Here is a 21,650-nt window from a genome sequence, read left to right on the forward strand (position 1 = left end):
CCTGACACTGACAAAACCACCACTAAACCATGTCCCTCAGCACCACGTCTGCCCGGCTTTTAAATACCTCCAGGGATGGTGATTCCACCACTTCCCTGGGCAGCCTCTTCCAACGCTTGATAACCCTTTCAGTGAAGAACTTTTTCCTAATATCCCATCTAAACCTCCCCTGGTGCAACCTGAGGCTGTTTCCTCTTGTCCTATCGCCTGTTCCTTGGGAGAAGAGACCGACCCCCCCTGGCTACCCCCTCCTTTCAGGGAGCTGCAGAGAGCGAGAAGGTCTCCCCTCAGCCTCCTTTTCTCCAGGCTGAACACCCCCAGCTCCCTCAGCCGCTCCTCACCAGACTTGTGCTCCAGACCCCTCACCAGTGCTGTTGCCCTTCTCTGGACATGCTCCAGCACCTCAGTGTGTTTCTTGTCGTGAGGGGCCCAAAACTGAACACAGTATTTGAGGTAGGGCTGCGTATGAAAATGCAGTAAGGCATCTCCACCAGAAGGTCGGGAGAAGCTGATCTAGGAAGAGGTGGTAGCCTGGTGGGATGAGCTCTTTCCCAGGACAGACAAGAACTAAATTCAGACGCTTGCTCTGAATCAAGCATGTTGGGATGCCAGATCCCAGCTTCATGCCCTAACCATCGGCTGTCTGACATTTTAAGGTTGCTCTGACCAAGAAGTCTAGCTGTCACTGAGGAATATGCTTGTCAGAAGTGGCATAAAGGAGCTTCCATTTTGACAAGCCAGTGCTTTCCATCAAGAAGAGGTTTTGTCAGACAATTTCTGTTGGGCTGGAATGCCTGACTCGTTCTGACAGCGAGGAACCGAGGCATATGGACGTGGAACCACCTTCCTGAGCGCCTGCAAAAAGGCTGTGGCAGACTCGGGTTGAAACCGCACCTTGCCTGCAGATCCAGCCCTCTGCCTCCGGCAACAGTTCTTTTCACTTCTCGTGCTTACCACAAATGTATTTCTTTGCCAGCAGCGATTCAGAGACAGTAGCGTTGCCTCCACTGCTGAGCAGAACAGGATGGATCTTAAACATTGCCACCCTTGGGAGCACTGTGAAAACAGAAGGATAATTGCTAAAAGGTGCCTCATGAGAAGAATCCATCGCTGCCTACGACTTAGCTCCCTGCTTCTAACCCAGCGTGTTTTGCTTCTGAAGGCTGTGACATTTGTTAGTTGTTGGACGCTGTGCCGCTGCCCTGCACCACCGCAGGTCACGCACAAGGCAGGGATGTCTAGCAGGGAATCCAACGTGCCCTGGTAAATCTAGGTAAAGAAATAGGGTTGACTTTGTTTCCCTGCCTAAATCCGGCGCTCCTGCTGCTACGAACTCAGCAGCTTGAGCTTAAACACCCTATCCATTGCCCCAGATAATATTAGCTACAAGATTTCCTTAGGTAATTCCACCCTATGGCATTTCAGGTGACCATATTGCTAAATAAATGGCACTAACAGGTGCATATTGCATGTCTGAGCAGCCAGCTGCAGGTTGCAGGTGGAAGGATTTGGCTGGGATGTGTCCATGTGTTTTCCATGGTTGGAGGCAGGGAGAGAGGTTGCACGAGAGCACCCAGGGGTGCTGGGGCTGGATGGAAAAATGCTGGGCAAGGTGTTGGGCTAGTGCTGGCTCCTTGGGATGGAGGTGGCAGCGGGGCCAGCCTCGAAGGGCTACATGGGGGGTAGGAGGGCTCCATCCCCATGCCCACCATCCCCTGGGATCAGTGCTGGCAGTGCCCATGGCATCACAGCCCGTCACCAAAATAAACCCCTGGGCTCTCAGTGGAAAGAGCCTGGCGCTGACGCTGCAGTATTAATCTTCCCTTTCAGCTGTTGAAAGCTCGGGCTGAGTTGACTCAGTAACAGACAAGCTGCCCGACTCTCACACCTCCGCTGAATTAATGTTGTGGGGGGGGGCAGGGTCATATCAGTTAGTGCCACCCCGCTGCTGCCCTGGGATGGCATCTTGGCAACATCTCCGAATGCCTTCCTGGGACAGCTTTGTGTGTGTCGGCGTGTTGGGTGAGGAGCTGGACCGCCTCTCACAGAGCTGTAAGGAAAAGGAAGGTGCTGTAACCGTACGTGACATTTGCACTCCTGTGTTGCAACGGGGAGAGGAAAGAAAGCAGAAAATAGTCACCGCACTTGCGACTAAATTTTTGTTCGCTCTTGGCATCGTGCAGTTCGTGCCTCTGAAGCTGCTAATTTCGCCTCTAGGAAAGCTCCCCTCTCCCTGCCTGCGCTGCTAGATGGAGTCACAGCTTTTACCAGCCGTACATTAGCATCTTGCATGTTCCCGGTGCTAGAAGCAGCATTCGGGGGGGGGAAAAAAAAAAAGGAAAAGAAAAGAAAAAAAAAAGAAAAGAAAAAAAAGGAAAGGAAGAAAAAGAAAAAAGGGAAAAAAAAGAAAAAAAGAAAAAAAAGAAAAAAAAAATCTAGGCAACATCTTGCTCTGCTTTGCAGATGAATTCAGAGCCATGTATTGAGATTAAAAAATAGCCGAGTGGGTATTTTTGAAAAGATGATGTTACTGTTTTAAATAATGCATGATTAAGGGCTTACAGAACAGGGCACAACATCCACCCATGCCTAAAATGAAGGGTGCTTGACTTCAGCCAGATCTCTGCCTGGCTGCAGTGAGAGCCTTTCCCTGCATGCTTCTCGCAGCTGAATCCTCGATGACTTTTTGAGATGCGGCCTCCCTTTCTATCTAAATTTGCACATCCCCCCATGTAATTTTGTAAGATGTGCTGATGTGTGAAGCACAGAAGGACCCCTGAGCAGAATGAAGAGCTACTCTCTCTGCTGCAGCTGAGTGTTGAATTGCTCAGAGAGGGAGAGGGCACTGGCAAAAACTCAGCGTGGATCAGGATTGATCCCGTTCGTTCCCTGGAGATGCAGGAACTAAAATTGTCCTGTAGGCAGAGATGAGTGGGGCAGGTATAGGGACTGGCTTGGGCGCACACAGCTTCACAGTTGGGAACATACCAAAAAAATTAATGGGAAAACCTGGTGAGCACAAACTCATCATGTGCCTGTGGTCCATGAAGCAAAGATGTGCTGTGAGCTGAGCCAAGGACCTCTAACGTTCTTGGAGCAGCTTTGCCTGTGGAAACACATCTGCAAGGAGCACGGAGAAGGGACACGCAAGTACATACCACGCACGCCAGCTTTGCTTATATTTTAGGGGACAACATAAAAGCCTTGCCGCCAGCCCACAGCGGTTACCCCACGCACCGCCCATCTCCGCGGGCTCAGGAACCAGCTCCGTCAATGGGGTCTGACACGGCCAGCGATGGCGTGTGCGTAAAGAGCCCTTGGGAGCACTTGGCGTCCTGAGCAGGTTGTCAAATGATGTCATTATATACCTTAGATTTGAAATATAGTGATGTTGAAAAATCTTTCAAGGCGTTAGATCCGGTAAATAACGTTACCAGGGTTTTTCTTGCTGGCCAGATGTATTTCTGCAGAACTTCAACAAGATGCCCTTCCTGCCCTGTTTTTGGTCACTGCTGCTGGTTGCTCTTCATTGACTTGTTCTCTACCTGTCCTTCTCGGTGCTCTGCATGTGTTCAGGCATCCTTCTGGTCTATACCTAAGAAGCATAAAGCCTGATCCTACAAGGGTAATCTAACTTCAGCTGCTGATGCTTGTCCTTTTGTGGATCCTCTTATCCCACCAGGTCCTTCTGGCACCTGAAAAGTGGAGTGGAAAATTAATCACTGACATCAGAATAAATGTTCTAGAGGAGGTGCAAGGAGCAAAGCTTCTTGAAAAATGTGGGCCGTGATTAAAGACGTACAATGGGTCACTTTTAGTTAGCGCAGCTTAGTGGCCAAATGGGAGCTGTAAATTGCACCACCTCCATCCTTGGCTAATGCAAATGAAATCCTTTGGTGTCGGCATTATCGCTAGCAGGTTGCAAGTTCTCTACGAACTGAAGCAAAAGAGTTAGAGACATTAAAGCATTTTCTCCCTAGTCTGAGCCCGGTTCTGCCCTCCTCTTTCTTGTTATTTAGTGTTTATTGCACTTTTATCATTATTATTTTATTTGTAGTGGCATGTTTTGTGACGGGGCGCCAAGACCGTCAGCCTGATTTCTAGCCTTTTCGGAGCACGTTCATTAAACCGTGACAGGTGATTTTCCCTTCTGTTTGGGCTCTGCCCTTGTAATCCTCATCCTGGGAGCTGAGCGCATCTTTATAATTCAGGGGATGGACCGACAACTGCTTCTCATACGCTTGCTCTCACATCCTCTGCCTCAGGGGGAGCATGTGTACCAAAGTGTCTGCTGTCTTTTAGAATAATTTTTAATACACCCTGATTATCGTGGAGGACGCAGGTGACCCAGGGTTTGTGACAGTCTGTAGCTCCTGAGGGAATTTATTTCTGCTGTTGGCTGGAAAGCCCAGACGAGCTTCTCCACTAACTTTGCGCCTGGCAAAGGGGAAAAAGTTGCTCACCATGGATCATGGTGCAAAAAATGTTATTTTTGCAAGGGAGGTACGTGCGATGTGGCCTGTGCAGTTGTCCCTTTTGCCTGCCCAGGAGTCAGGAATAAAGAGGTGATGTAGCACAGGGCTTGGACTATCAGGTAGCCAGGGCCCAGCGATACAGGGTATAACAGATACTTTGTTGAGCACATATATGACATCACGTACTGTTCGGTAGTAGATTTTGCATTAATCTTGATCGGTTTTGTTTTGTGTCTTGCTGCCTGTCTCCAGCACTGGTTCTGCGCAGAGGATACGGTACTAGAAGTCTGTCCTTGTTGAGTTCGCTTGGAGGTACTCAGGTAGACTTCAGCGGCAGTTTTTGAAAGTTGCTCACGTTTGCCCCAAATGTAGTCACACCGAACGCCATGGGAATTTTCTCATTGGTTTCAGAAGATGCTGAGCTCACCCTTTGCTGCCCTTTGGAGACAAGTTAGAACCACTCTGATCCCTCTGAAGAACTTGCTTCTCAAACTCACTGATACAACACACGCAAAACATCTGTGGTGTGGCTCACCCACGCGATTTTTGCATTTCTTGGTGCCACACATGATGTAGCTTCACAGTGGCACAGCTCGAGGGCTTTACTCCTGTTTCTCCATTAAATGGGAAGGACTGGATTTTATTTTTTCTTAAACTGGGCAAAGTAGCAGGGTGGTCACCTTCAAATTTTTGTGCTTGTGTAGTGTGACTGACCTTTCCTCAAAATACTTGTCACCAGCTAGGTTTAATATGAGCTAAGCTGCAAAAATAGCTCTAGGATAGCACTTGGACCAGCGGGGTCAGATCTGAGCTTGGGCGGATGGCTGGCTCTGTAACTCATGGATGTTTTGAAAAAGCAAGGCAGCTATGTAGGTCTGCGTTCATTTAATGGCCGTCTATCAACATCAAAATTTGCGCTTTCCTCTCATCTATTTCAACTTTCAATGTCAAGGCTGGGACCTGAGCGATCTGTTCCTCTTGCCCTGGGCAGTGAATGCCCAGGGTCGGAGCCCTGCCTATGGATTTTATTCCTCTTATGGAGAAGAGGGTCAGTGTACCAGGAGCCATGGTTCAGACATGCTTTCAAGGTAGCATCAGCAGAGGCTGAATTGGTTTGTACTATCATGTTTTTTGTCAAACCACTGAGTTACTAACGAATTGGGATTTCTGCCTCTCTCCTTGCAGTCAACAAATACGTGGTCCGAGTTTTTACGGGTGAAGTTAGCGGCAGTGGAACAGATGCGGATGTCTTCATTAATATCTTCGGTGAGAAAGGAGACACAGGTATTCAAATGCAAATCATTTCCTAAAATATTTCTTCCAGCTCTGCGGGCCTGCGATCTGAACAACACACAGCCGCAATCTGGCAAATGCAGGATAATTTGGCTGAGCGAAAGGCACAACAAATGGTGGCGTTAGCTCTGGGGTTTCTCGCATCCACTGCTTCTGGAAGCCGCGTCTGCAGAGCAGCAGTCGTAGCTGGGCTGTGAGCGTGACCCAAGTCACCTACCACCAAAAAACCCAAACCCTGGGAAAATGCAGCATAAACCACCAGCGTAAACCAGTGCAGCAAGTGGCAGCCCGCTGAGGGATCCAACACCAATGTGTATCTGCGGGCATCATGCAGTGGGAGCTGCATGTCCCACCTTTCTGTGGCCCCGGACGGGTAATGCTGTCCTCTCAGTGTGGCACAGGTTGTGGCTGAGCCTTCCTGGCCTTTTAGAAAGATATTCTAACCAAGGTTTGTATCAGCTGGCTTTGAATTAATGGTGGTAGCTTTTTTCAATGCAGATTGTACCACAACAGTGGTCTAGCAAGTTTATTTTATTTTTTTTTAATATTTTTAATGGAATAATAATAAAAGGTGTCCCCGGACCACTATGTCACGCCACGGAGAGGAGTGGGCAGAAATTCCTGGAGACCCAAAGAGCAAATATTCTCTCTCTTCTATACTGCACCTATCCTGTCAAATTCAAGAAATAATGACATGATGTCTGCCAAGTGTCCTTGAACAGATTACGAAACCTAGTGGATGGGTCTCATCCTTGATTAATTCTCCAGACTTTTACAAGGGGATTCATCTGATCTCACTGGAGACATCTGAAAGTGGGAGTCTAAATCTAAGCTGGTTGCCCGGGCACTCTGTCATATCTGCACAGAGAAATAACACCTCTGGAAAACGATTCATCCCCTTCTCCGGTAAATGGGATGAATTGCCCTCTGAGACGTTTCCCTGCGCTGGTATCTTCGGCAGGTTCAGTCCCACCGGCACAGGAACAGCCTTGGTTGCAACCGGGGTCAGTGCTTTAATATTTTTCATAAAGGCAAGGTCCTGTGAGATCAGGAAAAGGCAATATACCCTTGGTTGGGTCCTAATTTGAAAATAAATCCTTCCTGTGTGATGCAGCAAAGAATCCTATGCCCTGAAATGTCAAAATTTGCAGTTTGTGACTGAAGGCTTTTTTTAAACAGTTTGGAGGTTTTTAAAGACATTAAAAATAAAAGGGAAATGTGGTGGTATGAAAAAAAAAAAAGATGCAAAAGCCATCTGGATATATATTTCTGAAAACTCTGGAAGCTCTAAGTAACTGTGACATTAGAGTGAAAATCCTGGTCTTTTGTGTGCTCAAGAAAAGGTACCGTTTTTATTAGAATATAAAGTCCTCTGCCTTTACTTTGAATCCTGGTTGCAGAGAGCTGGTACCTGGAGAATATTTGATTCAGTCAGTGGTGACATTCCTAAATATTTCTTCACTTAAAAACACGCGTATGCCAGTAACCCTTTCCTCCCTGCTTTTTCTTCTCTATTTTTTTTTCTCAGGTGTGAGGAAACTTGACAATGACAAAGACAACTTTGAAAAGGGAGCAGAGGACAAATTCACACTCGATGCTCCAAATTTGGGAAGGTTAAGGAAAATTAATATAGGGCATAATAACAAGGGTGGCTCTGCTGGCTGGTTCCTCGCAAAGGTTAGTTGCTCCTGAGATGTTTAACATAAGCATGGTGCAGGATCAAAATGTCTCGCTTTTTACCCTCTCGGCGGTCTGATGCCAAGAAATGCAAAGATGTTTGCTGGTGGTACAGGTCCTGCTTACTAAGAGAGGCACAAATCAAGTTTTTGCCTTTCCAGAAGTGTCTTCTCCAGCACTTGCTTTTTCTGCAGAGCAAAGGGGGGCTGATGAAGCGCTGGCAGCCGCCCGGTGAATGCCAGTGTGGGGCATCTAAAATCAGCTGCAGCAGCTTCAGGTTGGGTGGGTAGACAATGAGGGACACTCTGGGTTTAGGTAAATTGTCGGGCATCTCAGGGAGCTTTGTGGCAGTGAGAAAATCCAGTTGTTAAGACTTGAGTTTGCCTGCTCTAACAGGATTTCTTCTGCCTCAGTCCCTGTGGTTTCTTTGACAGATGAGAGGGAATTCTCTCAGCTGGGGCTTCCAACCCCCCGCCCCAACTCTCTTGACTTAACTCATTACCAAGATGGTAAAGATACCACAGTCTAAGAAATACCTGTGGGGTCTGTTCATACTGGAAATTTGCAAAGACTTATAGCTTGGCCAAATTTAAGTGATTTATCATGGGTAGAGCAAAAGAGATATACCTGCCACAAAGATCCTTTTCTTCCACTTCCACTTTTCTCCTCGGTTTAATCTCCTGCTCTAAGGCGTGAAGGTATTGCAGCTTTTAGTGAAATGGTTGAAGGAATATTTTAAGAGGAGAAATCCATGACTCTTTCCTCTAATCTGATTTTCTTTCCTCTGCTGGTGTAGTTTAACACAGCTGGCTTTAATCCACTGAAGAGCCGACCCCAAATTTGTAAATCCTAGATAACAGGGTGGTTTGACATATTACAAATGCAAATATTAGCACATTCTTTTCCGCCATCACCATACGCTGCACTAAAAGTTATTATGTCGGTTGTCCTTGAATAATACAGAAGATGAAAAACAGAGCTGTTGTGCTGCCTGTAATAATTTGGGGGGGAAAAACCCACAGAAAAGGAACATCATTCTCACACTGCAGATGTGCATGACGGGAGTTTTGATGTTGGTTGGGTTGCTTTAGTCTCAAAGCCCAAAGTAGTGACTAGTTGCATCCAACACACTAATCCCATGTTCTGCCACAGGAACCTCCGAGATGTTTGTGATTAAGTAGTAAAAGGCAACTTTTGCCTTCCAAGTTCAACTGGAAGCTTGGAGGAATAAGCTAAAACATGGCCCAGTTATCTTCTGCTGTTGGTAGATGTTTTTCTCTAATTTGCTCCAATATCTGGGGACTCTAGCATTGTCACTCCTGGATGAACTTCCTAAACATCATTACAAGTTCTTCTTGTGTTTCCTAGTTTTCCGTGTGCCTTATACTCAGAGCTGGTTTTCTCTACCCCTAGATCTATGAATAAAGATATTAACAGGAACCCAAAGAGAATCAGCTGGTAGAGGGGAAGCTGAGTGTTGATATTTCTCCTGAACCTCATATATTTTAGTTGGACATTCCAGCACTGCTCTCTCATGGTGACAATCCCAGCCCTGGAAGACACTGCTGTCCGTGTCTACAGAGGTACAACGAGAATCGGTAATGCTGGAGGCAACAGCACAGTGTGGGATGAGTGACAGGAGAGGAAGCTCTGGTTCCCGAAGAACGGTTTCACAAATCTATCAGAAAGGACAGATTTCAGATTCTTCTTGTTTGCTGAGAAGGCAGAGAAAAGTGGCAATGCCTTTCTATCCCTAACAGTGATTTTCTTTCTCTGAGATATAAGCCATGCAGGCGAGTAGAAACTTTGATTTCTTCTCTTCTGGCCGAAACTCTTCTGTACTCTTCACTGCTTGTTTAAAACGTTGCAGTAACTCTATCGCAAGCTTCAGGAACCCAGAAGAAGATGTTGGTAAAAAATGCCTCATCAGGAGGTAAAGGCAAAAGATTTATACGATCTGAAGAGAAACCAGAGAAACCACCTGCTTTAGGTGACCCTGCTCTGGCAGGGGGGTTGGACTAGATGATCTCCACAGGTCCCTTCCAACCCCGACCATTCTGTGATTCTGTGAGGTGCAAGAAACTCCAAGTGGGTAACATTGGCTTAATCTACTATTAAAGGCAAGACTGTTCCCTGGCTTGTTTCAGTAAAAGATGTATGTAATAGGTCCAAGAGTCAAATCCTTCCAAATTAGAAATTATTCATACCACATGGTTTCATGGCTGTATTTGCAATGGTTCCATCCTGGAGTAACTGAGTGGGATAACACGATATTACTAGGTCGCACAAGCTGATGCGATGGTCTTGATTTGTCCTGAAACTCCTTAGTATTATTTTATAAAAAGGCTCTAAAACTGAGAGAGAAAGAAGACAGCCTGTTCCCAGAGCAGAACAAAGAGCTGCCATTCAGCTGATGGAGAAGAGTAGCCAGCAAAGGGGCTCTGGAGAGAAGGAAGACAGGCCAGCCAGCTGGTCTTGCTAGCAGAGACATCTGGTCTCATACGCGGCGAGAGATGCAGATTGAGTTCACTGGAGAAAAAAAGAAAAGAAAAAAGCCTGGGTTTTTACTCACTGATTGTCTGAGATTCTGTCAGTACTAATTAGGGAGCGGAGAGGGATCTGCTCGAGTATTGAATGTATTAAATACCAGGTGAGAGTGTGTACATTAAGCTTCTGCTCCTCTGTCACCCCCTGTGTAACACCTTTGCTTTTTCCACATTATTTTGCAAAGTGGCGTTTCTTTTCTCTTAGGTGATCATTGAAGACATTGGCAATAAATGTGTGTACCAATTCCCAGTTGGACGCTGGTTTGCTTTAGATGAAGATGATGGAAAAATCCAGAGGGACATTCTTGTTGGGGGCACTGAAGCCACAGGTAAAGTCATGGGCTGAATCCATGGTGGGAAATGTGATGATACAAAGGCCTAATTAATGCTTCTAGCTGTGTTTTCTTTAAAGATTGAACACCTTATGCTTAGGGAGACCTGCAGTGGAGCATCTGCTGGTCAGAGGCTGTTTTGTGTGAGGGTCCCTCAACAACCATTGCATTTCCCACCTCCATATCTCACTGGTGAAGCTGCGCTGGACCTACGTGCTGATTTATCACCTGATGCACCTGGATGAGGGGCTGAGGATGAAAGATCCAGCTTGTACTTCAGCAAGTCGCTCACCAGCTTTCTGAAAGTGGATTGCAATTTCCACAGTGCATATTGTACTTCAGGTTCTTGCCTAGGGAACTACACATCCTTTTACAAAACAAGAAAGGCAGTGCCGAGCCCTAAAACTGTTTTGTTTTCCTTTTTTTTTTTTTTTTTTTTATTTATTATCCAGCATGGCTAGAGACAAAAATGAAAGGTTTTTTTTAACAATCGAAAGTTATGCCTCTGTCAAAAGAAAGGTGGATAAAAGAACTTACCAAGAGGCAGAAGATTATTTGGATCGCGTTCTGCCTGTATTTATTTGTTAGCGTAAAGGCAACACTTCGACTATGCACATAACAGCTGGTCTTCACTTCATTGTATGGTTTTCAACATCTGCAGTCCTTGTACTCCCCCCTGCATGTGCAGGAGGAGAGTGGTCTGCATGCAGAGTCCTGACTGCAGGAAATCTGGAAAAAAATCAATTCATTTACTAAAAGGTTCCCTTATTTTTTACCATTCATGACTGTGCATTTTTTCCCCTTCTCTCGTGAGTTTGTTTTAAAGACGTATGCACAGTCAACCATGCTTGAATACCATTTTTAACATAAACTTCAAAGAGAGGATTGTTTAAAGAGAGCAAGTCCTGATGTTTCTACTTCATCCAAAGTCCCTATTGGAATTTTGTGGGTGATTTAAGCAAAGGAAGAACTTAGCTTGGGCTCCAATTGTTTTATTCAGGCTCCCCAAAACACTGTTATAGTTATAGAAGCGTCTCTTTATTTGGTGCCATGACACAGGTCTGAGAGATGCAAGTGAGCAAGAAGGGCTTGCAGAAAGAAGTGTTATCTTTCTTAGACCAACAGTCGGAGCTTGGAAAAAAAAATATATGTAAACTTTCATGCATATTGACTTCTTTTCAGAAATATTTTCCTTTCTTCCAGCTGGGCTAATACCTCTCCCAAGCCTTATTTCACTGAGATCTTTGGGATCTCACAGTTACAGTGAAGGTCCTGCTGGCTTCAGCAGCATTAGAAGCTGCTGATCCCGAGTTTTCAGAGTTCTGTGGTGCCACAGATCTTGCCGCCACAGCTTAAAGTGACACTTGTCCATCCTCTCAGCATCCTCGGACGTGTTTAGTGCTTGGTACCTCTCAAAACCAAGCAACTTAGTTGCCAATTCAATATTTTTGCTTTTCTTCACCTAATTATCACCACATGGTGATAAAAACCCCATTGGGCCATGCGACGGGAAGTTTGTCGTCACAAAATTCCGACAGTCTGAAGGTAGCTGTGCATTTCTCAGAGGTATGCGTGGGACAAAAACAAATGAAGCATTGCACTGTGTAAGTCGAAAGCTTAAAAAGGCCGGTGGGAAACCAGTAGAGCCCAACGTACATCCAATCAAAAATATTACTCTCAGCCTTTTTTCCTCCCTTCTTTTCTTTCTAACCAAATTCCTGATTCCTTCAGGTATTGTGTACAACGTTGCTGTAGTGACAGGCGACATCAGAGGGGCTGGCACAAACTCCAAGATCCACGTAATTCTCCACGGCTCCAAAGGCTTAAAGAACAGTGGGAAGATTTTTTTGGAAGGAGGTGAATTTGAGCGTGCCAGGACAGATCTCTTTAACGTGGAGATAGCGGCTCTTCTCAGCCCTCTCAGCAGGGTCACCATTGGGCATGATAACTGCGGTGTCAGCTCTGGCTGGTTTTGTGAGAAGGTGAGACCAAGTTGTTTGTCTGTAGGTAGCTCTCAGACTGTTTCCCTATTCATAATCTGACCCCAACAACCAAATGCAGTTTAAAAAAAATAATAAAGCCCCCCTGCTTTTATTTGGATGACAATATCTCCGGTTTAACAAGTCAATATTATACATAATGCATGGTAGTAGCTGATTGCCTCAAAGGCACATTAGATGCATAAGTCAATCACTCGCTAATTGGGTTGATTGCCCCTTTGCAGTCACAAAGATAGAGATTATTTTTTGCTCAGCGCCAAAAGCACCTTCAGATATTCGCCCAAGGGGCCGGACAGAAATAGTCTCGGTTTGTGCTGAGCATTTTGAAGTTATCATCTACAAAGTGGCTGACCACCGCTGTCACTGGGAGGTAGTGGAGAAATATGTGATGTGAGATCATGTACAAGATCAGCAGGAGCTAATGGGAGGGTGGAGGAGGCAGCAGCTGCCTAACCTGAAACTGGGAGGAAATGCAGTTTTCCTGGAAAGCAAAATCAGCTTAGGATGTGTTTGAGGGCTTTTTGTATCTTGTGTTTCTTGCAAAACCCTACTGTGCGCTGGTGTGTGGTGCAGGACATGTGGGCTACATCCCCAGCAGCGTGGGCAGCAGGGCGAGGGGGGGATTCTGCCCCTCTGCTCCGCTCGGGGGAGATTCTGCCCCTCTGCTCCGCTCGGGGGAGACCCCCCTGCAGCGCTGCCTCCAGCTCTGGGGCACCAACAGCAGAAGGACACGGAGCTGTTGGAGCGGGGCCAGAGGAGGCCCCGGAGATGCTGGGAGGGCTGGAGCCCCTCTGCTGGGAGGACAGGCTGAGAGAGCTGGGGGGGTTCAGCCTGGAGAAGAGAAGGCTCCGGGGAGACTTTATACCAGCCTTTCAGTCCTTAAAGGGGGCATACAGGAAAGATGGGGAAAAAGTTTTTAGTAGGGCCTGTAGTGATAGGACAAAGGGTAATGGCTTTAAAATAAAAGAGGGGAGATTTAGATGAGGTGTAACGAAGAAATTGTTTACATTGAGGGTGGTGAGCCCCTGGCGCAGGCTGCCCAGAGAGGTGGCAGATGCCCCATCCCTGGAGGTGTTCAAGGCCAGGTTGGACGAGGCTCTGAGCAACCTGATCTAGTGGGAGGTGTCCCTGCCCAGGGCAGGGGGGTTGGACTAGGTGGCCTTTAAAGGTCCCTTCCAACCCAAACCATCCTATGGTTCTACGATTCTATTATGTGCCGCACACTGACACAACGCTGACTCCTGCAGCCACACTGCCTGTTCCCATTCCCTTGCCCTGATGGTGTTTTATCTCCTCTTGGTTGACTCATTTTAATGTACTTCTGGAAAAGTGGGAATAAAAGGACAGAAGGGTCCTAGGTATACTCCAAATTGGGAATTGTGCGACCCATCCCGTTCATGTTGGTCCAGAAAACCTGCTTTTGAGAGCAGCACCAAGATCTCCAGTGCCGCGATTGAGAGACGGGACGCTGCTTGATGCAAGCAAGATGTCGGTTTATTAGAGGCGTCGGAAAGCTTTTATACAGCTACTTAACAGTTACATAAATTACACAAATTCTATCATTTCTAATTGGCTTAGCTCTAAATGTTTCATTACAATAATCCCTCCTACCTGCGGTTTCGCTACATGCTAGAAGCTACAGTTTTGGAATGTGCTAAAAGCTACAGTGATAACTTGTTGCCTACTCCCTACTTCTTCAAGGTTATTTATCTCAGACCTGCAAGGCCAGTTGTTCCCTGGCTCCTCAGATTTATTTGTCTCAGGTCTGCAAGGTCGGCATACCCTCGAATTTCTTGCATACTTGTACTTTTCTGCTAGCCGCCCCCAACACTCCAGCTCTGTCTTTGCTTCAGTTACTTAAGTTTTCAGTATCAAGGCCCTGTGGGCTTGCAGTAACAGAATATTCGAACTCACCTTCCCAGTCTCTTTTCCTAGGTGGTGGTTTACTGCCCATTCACTGGTATTGAACAAACCTTCCCGTGTGGGAAATGGCTGGATGAAGATGAAGGAGATGGTCTTATAGAGAGGGAGCTCTACGAAATGGTTTCCCTGCGCCAGAGAAGACTGAAAAGTAGGTACAAGTGTCCAGGAGCCTCCTGTGACCCCCCCACCCCACCCCGCTATGCAACAGCACCCTGAGTGTCACCCATGCAATACAACATGGGTAGGCCCATAGAATGGTTTGGGTGGGAAGGGGCCTTAAAGACCATCCAGTTCCAACCGCCTGCCCTGGGCAGGGACACCTCCCACCAGACCAGGTTGCTCAAAGCCCCATCCAACCTGGCCTTGAACACCTCCAGGGATGGGGCATGGTCGGGTAGAGGCTCAAGTGAATTGAGTCCTGCATGAGTTTCAGCTTTGAACATCGTGGTTTGGGGAGTTTAAAATGAAACTTTTAAAATACCCTTGAAGAATTGCACTCATTTTCTTAAGGGAAGGAACTGGACCTGGCAGCCTTCCTCGGTCCACCGGACTTTAGGGCTGTCTCAGCCACCACTTCTTTGCAGAAAAGCGAGGCTATGTTTCTTATCACTACAAAAACAAAGTTCTGGTTCCAGATGGAAAGAAAACCTAAATAAAATAAAAAGACAAACCTGGGGAAAAGCAGGAAGAAAAACCAAACTCTTCCTACTAAGTTCATCTTTTTTATTCTTGGCCTTAAAGAAAAAACAGCTCTTAGTCGTGTCCAGCCGCCGAACGTGCCTGAGGAGGCACACGAGCGCTGCTTTTGAAGCCTCTTCTCTAGAGGGAGGCAATGGCAGAGGTTTGCTGGGAGATGCTGCTCTGTGCGGTGCGGGGGCGTTCATCCATCCGCCCATGGCTCCAGCACCCGGCCTCGCTGGCTGCTTTCCTACTGAGCCGAACGGATCGCTGCCGTCTCGCCTGCGCCAGTGTGTATGTGTAAGCAGAATGTTTTAATTAGGATAATAAGATACAGTCTAATCCGAATGCTTCGGGTGGGCTCCTGCTTAAACAGCAGTTCATTTAAATAAGCTTTATCTAAATGTTAGTCGGTGCTGTAACCACCTCTGCGCCTCTGACTCGGACCGTTTAGCTAAAGCATCTGCAACCTTTAACCCTCTATTATCAGCTCTGATTGTTATTGACGGGCTAATTCCCCTGCTGCCGCAGTGCAGGAGATAGACAGAGAGCATTAGCCTTGAGAAATCTGTGACCTTTAGCTGCCAGATTATAGAAGCGTAAGACTTGGAGTTAGAAAAGACCTATTATGTCATCTCGCCTCTCTCCCCCTGCACGCAGGACTGTCCCTTTCTCTAGAGCTGATCAAAGCTTGGTTCAACCTCACTTTGGGTATCCATGGTGAAATGGCTCCCTGCGCAGCGTTTGCAAGCTGTTCCCGCAGCGGATTGCAGCTCGACGTGTAGCTTGTATTAATTCTCAGTCTTTTTATTTATTTTTTTTAAATTATTTCCACCACCACTCTTATCTCGAATGTTATCCCGGAAAGTGATGTGTCAGGTCTAGCCCTCCCTGGTGTTCGTGCCCCGGGGAATAGTTGCTCTGGCTCTGAGAATTCCCAAACTGCCTGGATCCCTTGATGTGAAGGGGTAGGAAGCAGGGGAGTGTGCCCAGCGGGCCCCGGGAGGAGGATGATGATGATGATGATGGGTATTTGGGGAAATGCCTGGTCTCCTCCAGCAGCTGCAGACCTATCTCACCCACGTTTCTCCCTGGGTGGTTTCTCCCTGAGAGCCTTCTGTCAGCATTTAATCCTGGTACAAGTTCCCTTTCCCCCCTCCCTGCGTGCATCGCTCCTCCTTTCCTTCAGCAAGAGGTCGGGGAGGCCGAGACAGACCGATGAGGGAAGTCTCTGGCGGCTGAATCGCCCTTGCCCTTTTCCCCGGGGAGAGCGGGGCTGCTGCATCGCATGCCGTACGCAAACTTGCCTTTGCTTCATTTCTGCTCAGATAAGACTTGCTGGTGCTTTTCAGAAGGGAGTGGCCATCAACGTTTTGCATATTATTAAAATAAGGGCAGAACTTTTTCTACAAGAGAGTCCCCTCTCCCCACCCCCCCTCATTTTTTGAGTAGCTGTCACCTCTTTTTGACAGTCAAATGCTGAGGAGATCAGTAAAAATCTAATTTATATGCATGTCATTGTATTTTTCTATTCCATTCTGGGCTCTGAAGGTCAAGCCGTACTCATGTGGGCTCAAGCGTACCGAAAGGGTTAGCAATTCTTTCGTTAGGATTTGTTAATAATTCAGCTGATGTCTGAGTCCAGGAAAGAAACCTGTTCCCTCTCCTGCAGGTGCTGCAAGGCCTGCAGAAGTGAAACACATTATTATGAATAAAGAATGCAGATGAGGGGCTCTCTAGAGGGAATAACGTCACCATTATATACGCAACTGTCCTCTGGTATGAAAACCACTGTGAAGTTGCTGCAGGTGGACTGCTCTTACAGTTAAAATGTGGGGTGAAGACTTAAGAGATAAAAATTTTGTAGCTTTGCCATGATCTTTGGGCACGCCACTTAGAGTAACACAGGTGCAAACTGAAGTTGGGTGGGATTTAGGCGTCTCAATAATTCTAAACACTTTTGAAAAATACCTTTACGTTGCTCTGAGCATGTTCGCCCCACGTGGTGCAGCCTGGCTAGAGACACCTGAACGGGCTTCGAGACAGCCTGTCCTGCAAAAGGCATATCTGGGGTAACTGGGGTAATTCCAACCTCAGGAAGGCTCATTAGCTCAGGATGAAGTGATACGTGGTTGTATCCATTCTCCCTGTTCCAGACACAGATCACCTGGAGCAAGTTTTAGGAGCTACCTGGGGCTGCATTGCACCATACACGAGTAACTGGGCACTTTCTCATTAACAAAAAGAAAGCTGACAGTGTTTGCCTGGCTTTCAAATGGTCTTCGAAGCTAGAGTTGTGGGTGTTGGAGAAGTATATTGAAACTGCATGGAGCACATCCCTGGATTACCCTGTCTGTATGTGTGTTCTTATGTATATATTACCTTCTATGCATGACATATAGAAGAATATGGTTCACCTGGAAAGTGGTGATTTATGTTTTTTATCATTTTATTTTAAATGAAAACACAGAGCTATATTTCCAGGCAATCTCATTCTTGTATGTCCTGAAGCAGCTGATTATGTTTGTGCAGAAAAGGATAAAATGTCCTGGTCTTCTTTTGTACCATCCTGCCCTCTCTACCACCCAGGGCAAAGAATTATTATGTTTTTTACCAGGACACCTTTAAAACTTACTTTTTAAACAAAACCCCTCAAACCTTTCTTTGTAGAAAACCCCTGGTCTTTATGGATCTGGACAAGTGACATTAAGAATGCGGGGACAGATGCCACCATCTTCTTCCAGATTTATGGAGACAAGGGGAAGTCAGACGAGATGAAACTGGACAACAATTCAGACAACTTTGAAACTGGACAGACTGACAAGTTCATGGTATGGCTCTTGTGGAAGTGGTAAATTTGGCTTGGTATCGCTTTCCAACACATTAGCTTCAGCTCTGCATAGAAAATCATCAGCATGAGGTCTTGACCTCAGTAGATCCTTCAGAAGTGGAGGTGAAGCCATTCAGTTTGCTGATGACGCAAATGATTTCCCCACCTAGGGATATGGCTTGTCTTCTCCAAACTGGGCTTAGGCTGGTGTTCCTGGGTGCTCAGGTGGTGATGACTTCAAGTCGTATTCCTCTGTGGCTCCTGAAGCAGATATTCTTCCCATGAGGCACAGCCCTACTCATGTTATAGACCCATTTAGACCATGCTTCTCCAAAGCTATTAATTTATGTATTTTTCCCCCAGTGCCTAAGTGGTCATTGGCTATTTGCAGGAGAATTAGCAGTGGTGTTTCCTCTCCTTGGTGATCTGGTCTTTCAGCCTCCTAGATGTGAGCCTCCGTGAATGTTCAGGACTGAGCTCAACAGCATGTTGAGTTTGGAGAATCATAGAATCATAGAATCATTTAGGTTGGAAAAGACCCTTGGGATCATCGAGTCCAACCACCAACTCCACTCTACAAAGTTCTCCCTTAACACCACATCTAAACGAGTCTTAAACACATCCAGGGATGGTGACTCCACCACCTCCCTGGGCAGCCTATTCCAGTGTCTGACCACGCTTTCTGTGGGGGGTCTTCTGTTTAGAAACAAATATTTTTAAACGTTAACTGGGGACTGGTCAGAACAAAATTGAGAAACAAAATCATCTTAATGCATGGCTGTAGCCAAAACATTTACCCCCTTTGCATCAACAGCTGTAGATGCCTTCTGAAGGAAGCGTGGCTGTGCTTTGCAGGCCCTGTTTGAGAAAAAGCTGAAGCTAGAGAACTTCTAGCTAAGGCTAACAGGCCTTAGGTCCTACTGGGAAGAGTGGTTTCAAGGAAATCTCATGATCAAAAGTGTATGGATTCAACTTATATGTTCTCCTCTCCTGAAAAGAGAGGCATCAAGCTATGAAGATAGGCTGAGAGAGTTCGGGGTGTTCAGCCTGGAGAAGAGAAGGCACCAGGGAGACCTTAGAGCCCCTTCCAGTACTTACAGGGTGCCTACAGGAAAGATGGGGAGGGACTTTTTCCAAGGGCATGTCATGATAGGACGAGCAGTGATGGAAGAGTGTGGATTTTGATTAGATATTAGGAAGAAATTTTTCACTCTGAGGGTGGTGAGACACCGGCCCAGGTTGCCCAGAGAAGCTGTGGCTGCCCCATCCCTGGAAGTGTTCAAGACCAGGTTGGATGGGGCTCTGAGCAACCTGATCTAGTGGGAGGTGTCCCTGCCCAGGGCAGGGGAGTTGGAACTGGATGATCTTTAAGGTCCGTTCCAACCTAAACCATTCTATGAATTCTATGAATCTTTGCAGAGTAAGGTTTACTTTTAAAGGACACAATATTTTTTTTACTTTAGCTTTTGACTTCTCTCTGATTTGGCTCTTAAAAGATGTTCAGAGATGTCCTTTGTGGGCATGCTTTGCTGACTTACAGAAATGGCTAATGGACTTTTTTTCCCCACTATAGATCGAACTCCCTGATCTGGGCACGTTTTATAAGCTTCGGATATGGCACGAGAAAAGAAATCCCTTTGCTGGCTGGCATCTGAATAAGGTGAGGGAACAGCAAGGGAATGTAGACCTGAAAAGCCAGATTGGTCACAAAGGTCTGCACTGTCGGTCCTGGGTCACTGTGTTCCCCAGCTGGCAGCTGAGTGTGAGCTGCTGTGGCCAGAGGTGCCGCCCTTTGCTGGCCGAGGGGTGGAAGTGGAAATCCTACATGAAAATGGGATGTGAAGAGAGCACATCGTAACTTTTGCAAAAATATGCGGGGAGAGAAGGATTCATTGCCTATTTTTTTGGAGGAAATTCCTTCTCCTTTCTGTCCCTCTCAGTTCAGGCAAGCTATGCATGGGAAATGAGAGCGATGGGAAATGGCAGCTACCAACAGCCCAGATCGATGGTGAAAATCACGTTTCCCCATCCTTACAGTGTCACACCACTGTAGTTCCCCCTCAATGCTGCTGGTGGGGGGGTTCCTTATTCTTCATAAAGCTTCCTACTCTTAGGCAGAGAGGTAAACCCACTCCTTCTACGGCTTATGTAGGCTGGTCATAACAAAAAAAAACTGATTATGGTAGAGACCTGTTGTACAATGGAGCATAACCTGCCCTGAAGTGCTGACAGCCCATTGCAGGAGGTTGACATTTGCAGACTGGAGGCTGTGCGGAAGAGAACAGCACTGTGCTGTATGAGAAATAAAAAGGGTGATCTTCTTGATCTTCAGTCACACGTCCTTTGTTCCACCAGCAATGATTACCGTGCTGTCAGCCCTCTCCTGGGTCTGCAAGGCAGCAAGTTCATCCCTAAGCTTCACCCATACTCCTTCTGCAGAGCTTGGAAGAGGTTCTCTGTGCTTAACAAAACATACACTTTGCTCTGCAGCCATAAATAGCTGCGATGATAAATCACAATTTACCGCTAAGCGATTTTTCTTGCGTGCCTCTAATGTGCTTTGACAGATCCTGCCCTCCTGCACCGTTGGGGAGCTGTGAAAGCATACGTGGCCAAACACCTCTCCAGTGGGGAGAGGGCGTGAAGTACTGCTGTGTTCTACCATATGGTGGGAGAAGGTGGTCTTTATCAAAAAGAAGGAGCTGGTCAGACTTTGGGGCCACTGCAATTGTCTTTATTGGTTTGTTCACAGATGATGAGCAAGAATGCTTGGACCTTCTATAGCCATACATTTCCCTGGGGTATCCTCTTTCCCATCCCAGAAATTGTGTTCAGGGAGGATAAGAGGGATCTGATAGGATGTCTAGGATTCACTTTGGGCCAAACTGTCTAAGCAAACCCAGTGAAGTGAAATAAATCTGCCAGTATACAGCCAGTCTGAAGTTTTCTGGATGCATCAGGCTCACGGTACATGAATCCCATCACTTGTGCATCCATTTAAGCACCTAGGAACTTAAGATGAAGCCTTAATGATGCTTTGTTCCAGTCCTCACACATTTCATGCGAGGCTTGCTTCATGTCGGGGCAGGCTTCCATTTTCTACTAGAAGAACGCAAGAACAGCCATAGTGGTCCGGCCAAAAGTCCATCTAGCCCAACATCCTCTCTCTTGTGTCACATAAGTGCATGATTAGAGAGCTGTAACAAAAAGGATAAGTATTTATGATACTTACCTCTAGCATTCTTCTAGTTTTTCTTATTTCCAGTTGGAGACTTACTTCTTGAACAGATCTACTAATCATGGAGCACTGAGCAGGTTTCTCTTCCTTTTATTTGCTCAAAGGCTTCAGTCTCCCCTCAAACACTTACACTTTTAGCAACCATAATAGCTTTTGGCAAGAACTTCACAGGTTGATTGTGTCCTTTTGTTTGCTTTGAACTTTGCTCTACAAGCATCATTTGATGCCCTGTATTTCTTGTAGCAAAAGAGTGAATAGGTGACCCCCCTCTGCCTTCTCCATGCCACCTGTGATTTTGTAGACCTTCATCATACCCTCCCTTCACCTGCTTCGACAGTCATCTGCAGAGCTTATTTGCTCATTACCCCTTTGGAAGGTACTGCAGAATCTTTGATCATTCTTGCTGCCGTTTTCTGGGTGTTTTCTCAATGTGCCATGCACTGACTTTAAGCTGCGAGAACCAGCAGTGCAAGCGCCATCCAGGATTTGCTCTTGGGATTTGTACAGTGGCATATGAAAAGCAACTACTAAGAGCCACGGTGTCCATCAAAATTTTCACAACATCATGGAGCGAATGGAGAAAGGAGGAATGAAAAGCCATCAGCTATGACAGAATTTTCTCCATGCATCAGTGCGGTGCACGAGTCGGAATGACGAT

The 21,650-nt window shown here is 46.5% G+C and overlaps 1 protein-coding gene across 1 annotated transcript in view; it reads left to right on the forward strand.

The window, feature by feature from the left end:
• LOXHD1 (lipoxygenase homology PLAT domains 1) overlaps positions 1–21,650 on the forward strand; it is a 157,123-nt gene that overhangs the window by 39,095 nt on the left and 96,378 nt on the right. The window contains exons 8-14 of the mRNA XM_074570573.1: positions 5,661–5,759; positions 7,297–7,445; positions 10,197–10,320; positions 12,055–12,305; positions 14,259–14,394; positions 17,595–17,755; positions 19,328–19,414. Of these exons, the coding sequence (XP_074426674.1) occupies positions 5,661–5,759; positions 7,297–7,445; positions 10,197–10,320; positions 12,055–12,305; positions 14,259–14,394; positions 17,595–17,755; positions 19,328–19,414 (1,007 nt within the window). The remainder of the gene's footprint in view (positions 1–5,660; positions 5,760–7,296; positions 7,446–10,196; positions 10,321–12,054; positions 12,306–14,258; positions 14,395–17,594; positions 17,756–19,327; positions 19,415–21,650) is intronic.

This window comes from Larus michahellis, chromosome Z (assembly GCF_964199755.1).
Source record: "Larus michahellis chromosome Z, bLarMic1.1, whole genome shotgun sequence".
NCBI lineage: Eukaryota > Metazoa > Chordata > Aves > Charadriiformes > Laridae > Larus > Larus michahellis.